The sequence below is a fragment of the Mytilus edulis genome, chromosome 8 (genome assembly GCF_963676685.1).
Source record: "Mytilus edulis chromosome 8, xbMytEdul2.2, whole genome shotgun sequence".
In the NCBI taxonomy this organism is placed as follows: domain Eukaryota; kingdom Metazoa; phylum Mollusca; class Bivalvia; order Mytilida; family Mytilidae; genus Mytilus; species Mytilus edulis.
The window spans coordinates 27,518,972-27,526,902 of NC_092351.1; the positions used below are offsets into that span (position 1 = coordinate 27,518,972).

Below are 7,931 nucleotides of genomic sequence, written 5' to 3' on the forward strand. Positions count from 1 at the left end.
TTCTCCCCTTATGTATTTGAAATAAGTATTTCTACACAACCATACAAGTGATTGACCTGGGGTCTTTTGATCTGAGATCACTGACCTATGACCTCAAAATTGAGGTCAAAGTCAAAGGTCAATTTGACGTTCTAGATTTTGACCTTTGCTAAAAATTCTTTCTGATTCATTATAAAACAATTACGTCGTCTGCATAAACCTATTAATCTTATTTTTTTTTTATATCAGTTTGATTTACCCCATTACATCAACACGGAGTGACATTTTCTTACATCGTCTTTTAAATTTCATTCTTATTATCGAGGTGGAAAGACCTTCAATTGTTCTCTGAAGAATTGGTTTTTATCTATATCTGTATTAATGGCATGACCCTGTAGGGTGTTGATTTAGCAATATGATTGTATAACCATTTAAATTTACAATTCACTTTAATAAAAACTGTGATAAAGTTACTTTTTTTCTAATTTGGGATTGTTGAAAGAATGCTTGGTAATTAACAAAGTATACTAAAATGTGCAGGTCTTGTACTCTGTCTAAATAGCATTAGTAGAGAAGTGAATACAATTGAATTTTCATTCTTCTAGAAATGACTGGCAATGGTTATCTGAATAAAATGCATATATTCAGCTTTAATAATATGAAACTACAACAAGACTTTGTTTAATTTCTTTTAATTGCTGGCCTTCGGCTGTTGTCTCCTCTTTGGTCAAGTTGTTGTCTCTTTGACACATTTCCATTCTCAATTCTATTGACTATTTTGGGTTGAATTAAGCTCAACTAATAATATTGCCAAGTATTCTCCAGTATACCCGTGTGTGGCAATATTGCTTAGGCCGGGGAGTAAAACAATAAATCACCAAGTTTTCTTTATATAAATAAATAATATATAACCAATAAATTGAATAAATTGAAAATCTGTCTACAAATTTGCAGGTTTGGGCAAATAACTAGACCGATTTTGTACTTCGCTTGTACAAAGCAAGATGGCGGTTTACATGAATCTACCATAAGACTTACTTTCAAAATTTATGTAAAAATCCAATAAATTTCCAGTGTGCGGGGATTCGCTCCAGACCTTAACCTTGTACAGCAACTTTTTATACCCCTATATTCTAAACTAAATGTAATGAAGCGTAAATATTCCCCCCCCCCCCGTAAATTCAAGAAGGACTGAGATGTAAAATAGTTATCCCACGGTGTGTGAACTTAAAGTTAAACTCCCGTCCAAAGACACAAACATACCATGCGATATTCACAAAGAGTTAAAAAAAGTATTTCTCGTGAAGTTGCAACCGTATGCATAAAAGTAAGAAGTCTGCAACTAAGTTTTTAGGAATAAAAAACGTTTCATTCTTTGAGATTTTGTCCTGGATCTGTCCATGTATTTCTTTTTGTCTGTTGGTCTACATAGATTGGACGTCCAGAAAGAGTATACCTCTTTTCCCATCCATGAGGCAAAGAAAAATCCCGTGTTGTAGAACGTGTGTTGTGATTTGCATAGTATGGTTTTCCATCATTGTCTCGTCTCATCTCAATTCCCTCTGGTAAATTATCTGACAGTGGTCTGAAAACAGAATTATAGAACAGCATAATTATCTTTATTTCATTTTATATGCATAGTGCAGAGAAAAATTAACGTTATGAAATGTTTACTTCATGCATTTCTTATACGCGAATACTAAGATTGAAACATTTTTATTTAGATTCTCTTTTCGTGGAGACTCCAGTGGGATTAACCTATGTTTTTTTCCCTACGCAATAAACATTTTGGAATTGGAAACTTTAATGAATTGTTATCTCAGTTCCACTTGGACATATGCAGAAAAATATTTTCACTGTTTCCAGCGTACTAGCGATAATATATCGTGGTAATGAATCAAAAGGTGACTAGCTACGAGATATACAACAATCTTAATATGTTCAATCAGCGATGAAAGTGAATATTGATATGATAGTTTTATTTTAGCAGTTAGGTTTGTTCAACTTTGTCAATATCAGCTAGTTAAAGTCGCCGATAAGTGATTAATTGTATACATAACCCAATTCTTATTCTATTTTAAACCGGATAACCGTAATATAACTTATATTACTATATTGTTAGACTGAGTATATATTATTTGTTAAAAATAACAAATACCTAGAAGTGACAAACATGCTGAGCAAATCTAATTCAGAGGTCTCTTTAAGGTTGTATTCTATTGATGGAAGTGATGGAAAAACTCCATTTCCGATCGCAGAAAATTTGAAATGCAAAGTTTGCATGTTCATAATCACATCAACATTTGTCGTATCCTTTTCTAAGTGTTTCCTTCTATCTTCTAAAGCAGATTTGGTCTCAATTCTAGATTTTGTATCTGTAACAAGATTCACCATTTTATCTTTTTCACAGCTGGTCTTCAGTTTTACGTCGTTAATCATTGATTTGACTTTTTTATCTATCATCCGTTTGATCCTTTTTTCGTCTTCCCTTATTCCCTCGATGACACATTTAACCTGAGTGTCATATGTATCAATTCCCTTTTCTAGTTCATCTAAGATTCTGACATCTTCTTGCAGCGTAGTTTCAATTTCATCTTTGACAATAGTATTCCACGAAGAGATTGTTTCTATGATATTGAACACTTTATGGTTTTCACTATGCTTTCCTTCTTTTTCTTCCATACATAGACTACAGATTGGAACATTACAATCATCACAAATAAAAATACAATCTTCTTCATGTTCCAAACACATGTATTTTCTTTTTTTCGTCATCTTTGAACTTTCTTTAAATGTATGTTGACGTGTTGCTTTTTGTCTTGTGTGTAAACCTTTACAATTATCACAAAAATGTTGTTCACATTCGAAACAAAAATGTCGTTCAGGAGCACTAGTGCAAATGTCACACGTTTGGGATGCAACCTGAGCCATGTGTCTCATCTAAAAAATGTACACATATATATTGACAAGTTTAAATTGAAAACAACGTTCAAACCTTTGATTGCGTTGGATACAACTTGTAATTTTTATACGTGTGTATGTAAAAAAAAATCGTGTTAGAGGGTTCTAAATACAGCACAAACAACATCTTTAAAAAGACTAAAAAAGGGAAAAAATATATTTTAACAAATCGCATTTGACTAACAGGTCGAACAACTGATGTTCTTAAACCCTACTGACAACTGCCATTGACGATTGCAAAATAAATCGATGTAACAAAATAGATCTTATATCAATTTAATACCAAACAGAAATCATTAAACTTGCGTGAAAGATGGTTAACCACAAACATTAGATGCTTACATTGTTTTACACCATAATCGGATTCAAACAATTAATGTCTCTTCAGTGATTTTAGGGATCCAAACGGTATTTGGAAAGCCATATAATTTACCTCAATTCTGAATTGACTCTTGAATTTTAAATAGCCGAAATAGGATGAACGGATCATATAAACTCAAGGGAAAATATAATACCAGCCAAACGATAATTATAAACCTTAAAGGTACAAAGATAGACAAGTTATGCATGTGTATATGTTACGAACTTTTATTGTATGGTTATTAAAGGCATTTTTTGTTTACAACGCTGTATCCATTCCCGATTCAGTTAAATGTCCAAAATATTTTTAATTGCTAGTTAACCTATTTTCATTCCATCATAATTTACCACAGGTAATTTTATAGTTATTAATAATAGTTCAATTCATTTCTTTATGCAGTTCCGTCCGTGTCAAATATCAAATAATATCTATGATATACATGTATTTAAATATTGTTTTTCTGTTTGAAATGATTTGAATGCGGAAGAATGTAGGGTTACACTCAAGTGGTACAAACACGGATGTATTCATAGATAAGTTTCTGCATATTGTAATAAAACGAGTATGGTAATCATTAAAAAAAGATGTGGTATGCTTGCTAATGAGACGACTCTCGACAAGAGACCAAATGACACATATATCTACAACAATAAGTCACCGTACATCCTTCAACAATGAGTATAACCAATACTGATCTCTATTCATTAACGGAAATGTGTTACAACTGTTAACTAGACAAACCTGGCGACTGTATTATATTCTTAAGGAAATATGTTTCTAAGTTTATTCGGGATATTTACTGTTAACAGGTGGTATGGGAGTCTAAAATAAAAATGATAGAATTTGTTCATACTTTGCCAAAACGTAGTATCTATTGATATATGTTGAAAAATATAACAAAAATGATAGGTCACCGCACATTTTCTCAAGCTACAGGACGGGACAAAATGACACATTTTGTATGGATTATACAAGAAAAAACACCATTTTGTGATTAAAAACTAAACAAAATGATAAAATTGTTAAATACTACAGGAAAAGATAGCTTTCAGACACTGCTTTGAGAATATCAAAAAAAAGGATAGGGTCACCGTACGTTTGTTCCGGCTAAAATACAAAATCGGAAAATTCCATGTAGAGTCCTTCAGAAAATGCACTGTTTTAGAGTTACCTCCCCTTAAAATGCCAATTTAAAAAAACCACTAAAAACAACAAAAAATAGTTAACATTTGCAAAAATATTAATATTTATAAGTTATATTATTATAAATTAGTTCTTATAAATGAAAATTCACATTAAATATCTGCATTCCTGAATCAAATTTTGCTAACTTGATGGAAAATCTAGACCTTTGGTTCTCTGTTTTTTACGATCCAAGATGGAGGAAGACACCCATACCACCTTAAATAAGTTTGAATGTTGACGTGAAAGATTTGTGTCAGAGATCACATATCCACGGGTCTGCGAACAACTCAATAAACTCTTTTCCAGACTTTATAAACAAGGGTGACTGTGCTCCTTGTCAAAACACGTTTCCAACAGAGTTATGGGGAATAACCATCACGAATTCAGTTTGGCTATGCCTCAACTAGCTTGCGACATAGTTTTGCGGTCTTTGATCTTCTGTTGACCAGAAGAATCGTCTTATTTTATTACTTTGGCGATGGGGTCCTTTTTCACGATTAAATGCGAAATCGCATGTCGAGGGATGCTGCTTTTTTTGGTCAATACAACAGAACTATGGTCAAATGTTATACAAATGGAAGGCTTGTAAAACCTTGCTGAACTACAATTTGCTTTGGAAAATGCCTTTACCAAATCAGGAATATGGCAGTTATTTACCAATCTTTCCGTAGGTTGATATAGTAGTGCGCTGGTTTTGTCAGTTTATATGGACTTCCAATTTTGAATATCTTAAAGTTCGGTATTTTTGTTATAAAACTATTGAGTGCATGCAAGTCTCTCAGATTTTGTGTGTTACCATGATATATCTTCTAAATAAAATCATGTGAGTGAAACATCGGCAAACTACTTTTTCTTAATTTAACTCTTCATGATTAACACGAGATGGAATCTTATCAATTCAAATTTCAGCTTTTTATTGAGAATTGTGTTGCTCAATATCAACTGTACTATTAATACATTATTTTCGTTTGGTTATAATGTCGATCGCGTCTTCTATTGGTGATATTTTCCCGATTTTCCACCATTTCGTGACATGTAACTACGGCGTTGGTAATATCACTTAATCTGTCTTAAATATTTGAATTATACATTGGAAGTATATTGTCCAAACGAAAGTGTTAGGAAATATAAACACCGTATGATGAAGCCAAAGGAACATCATCGTTTAACAAAGGAAAATAAACAGTATGGAATGAACAATTGTCTCCTTTGTCGCCACTTTTAGTATGTAGTTTCCCTTAAGAAATTGCGTCATCTAAATCTAGAAAAGACAACTGCTGTTTTTATCAGATATATTCAGTACTTAGTTCCTTTAGGTAGATTTTGGTAGTATATTTGGAGAATTCTGTATTATTTAGTGAAAGCCAAAACAATCAGGCATAATAGACAAACAGTATAGTATAGTATATATTTATAGATTATCGTTGATCATCTCAACAAGATTGATTTTCTCGCTTGCGCTGGTACAGCGGAAGCGAGAAAAGCAATCGAGTGGGGATGACCAATGATAATCTGTTTATCATTATTTTACCTTTGACGACTTTGTCAATTTCATTAGCAACGCAACGTGCCTCCTTAGTTTCTAGCAAAAATTTTCCATTTCAAGCAAGTAGCATGATATTATGACAAATTATCACAAAAAAAAAAGATCAAAGGAAAAATGCACAAAATAGCGATAGTCATCAGTATCTATCATTGTTCGAATTCACTATTATCCAACCTGTGTCTCTTATATGCAATAAATTATGATACCGCTACCTCTTGATTTCGCAGAATACTTTAATTAGATTTGATTTTTATATATATTTAAAAAAAGTGGCATTAGTATATTGCAATGCATTTGTAATATCATTATAAATGTTTAACTTACCAGTTATTGTTCAAAGGTGGTAATGTTCAAGATATCAACATCTACTATCAATTAAATTTGCGTTCAAAGTCCTTTAAATGCGGAAGCTTTCTATGTTATCATACCATATTTGGTGTTAAATGTATATTTGGTATAATTCTTGGAAGCCATTGCTACATGTGCAGATTTAGATTTTGTTAACTCCGACGGAACCTCCATGTAGTACAATTGATAGTTATAACTTTGTTCTTTTTTTAAGCACTTGATTTGTATTTTGTTGGAATTATTCATTCGCTAATGAACCTATCTATAAAAAAACAGTTTCTAGCCTGTACCTAATCAGGAATGGGACATTTGTTATGCATTCGATTTATGTGTTTGAGCTTAGGTTTTGGCATTTGATTAAGGACTTTTGGATTTGAATTTTCCTCGGAGTTCGTTTTTGTTTTTGTTATTTTCTCTTTTGCCTTTAAATAGTTCTGTATTGTCTTGTGCATGTAACTGTAAACAATTTCCAATATTTTGTTACATTGATCCATTGAATAAGAAGTAAAGTTATACATCTTTTAAATCCTTTTTGTTAATAAAAAAACACCCATGCTACCACGCACCCCCATATTGCATTATAGGACCTGACACTTTTGTAGTGATTCTGCAGTTAAGCTTGGAATGGTAATTGTAAGATGCATGATTTTGATATAATCAAATATGAAATTATTCATGTATATATATTGATATATTTCGATTTGAATTCGTCTTCAATAGATCTAGGTATTTTGACTGATCTGCCATCATCAGGGGTCCAACTGTCAATTCAAATTTTAAGTTTTTAACGTTGATCTATTAAACACATCTCCAACACTCTTATGTTTGCAATATGCAATTATTGGTGCTGTATTGAATAATTGTGCACAGCCTTCGTCAAACTGTAATATAAATGCCAGTGTTTCATGATACGTTTCTTCATCTTACGTATATATTGGTTATTAAAACTAACGGAATATTTTGTTTTTGTTTTGATCTGGTTTGTTGATATAATTCAGTACTGTCAATAAAGTTTCAGTAATACTTTCATCAATTTCGACGTTATCATAACCCCATTCTAATAATTTCACTTTGAAATTTGTTAGATTGTTTATTAATTTGTTATGGTCACTTGTGTTTGAAATTTGCCGTATTGCTTCACCTTGGAAAACATGCTGTGAGTGACAACTATTTCTTTGCAGATAGTTATAAGAATTAGTTTCTTTAAAATGTATTTTAAGGTCACGAATGCCATGTGCTGTAAAATCTTTGACCTTAAATTACACCAACATCTAAGAACGACATTTTATTGTTTGAGATGTCATAGGTGAACTTTTATAAAGGGTTGTAATTGTTTGCTAGAAAAAACAAATCTATAACTTCATCTGATGTTCCATCATATATACTAACTCCATCGTCCCTATATCTGCCACGATAGAATATTTTGTCTTTATGTTGTAATGCAGAAATTATTTGATTCATTATTTCGACCATTCTAAGTATGTCACAGATTTCCGGTGAATTGCGTGGTTGCATGGTTGTTATTCAATAACAAAAAGGTCATATTCACCA

General features: G+C 32.0%; 1 protein-coding gene across 1 annotated transcript; it reads right to left on the reverse strand.

Moving 5' to 3' along the window:
- Nucleotides 1–1,149: 1,149 nt before the first annotated feature.
- LOC139485247 (transcription intermediary factor 1-beta-like) lies at nt 1,150–6,439 on the reverse strand. Its single transcript, XM_071269547.1, has 3 exons — nt 6,357–6,439; nt 2,138–2,919; nt 1,150–1,564 (listed from the first exon to the last, which is right to left on the reverse strand). Exons 2-3 carry the CDS (start codon nt 2,917–2,919, stop codon nt 1,348–1,350), a joined length of 999 nt encoding a protein of 332 aa, XP_071125648.1. The 5' UTR covers nt 6,357–6,439; the 3' UTR covers nt 1,150–1,347.
- Between the last annotated feature and the right edge of the window lie 1,492 nt (nt 6,440–7,931).

What these genes read in the sequence shown, in the direction of transcription:
- LOC139485247 (XM_071269547.1), bottom strand. Translation starts at nt 2,919, where the DNA reads ATGAGACACATGGCTCAGGTTGCATCCCAAACGTGTGACATTTGCACT. An exon ending in AGCATGTTTGTCACTTCTAG is followed by an intron (nt 1,565 to 2,137) that starts GTATTTGTTATT and finishes TTCTGTTTTCAG; the next exon opens with ACCACTGTCAGATAATTTAC.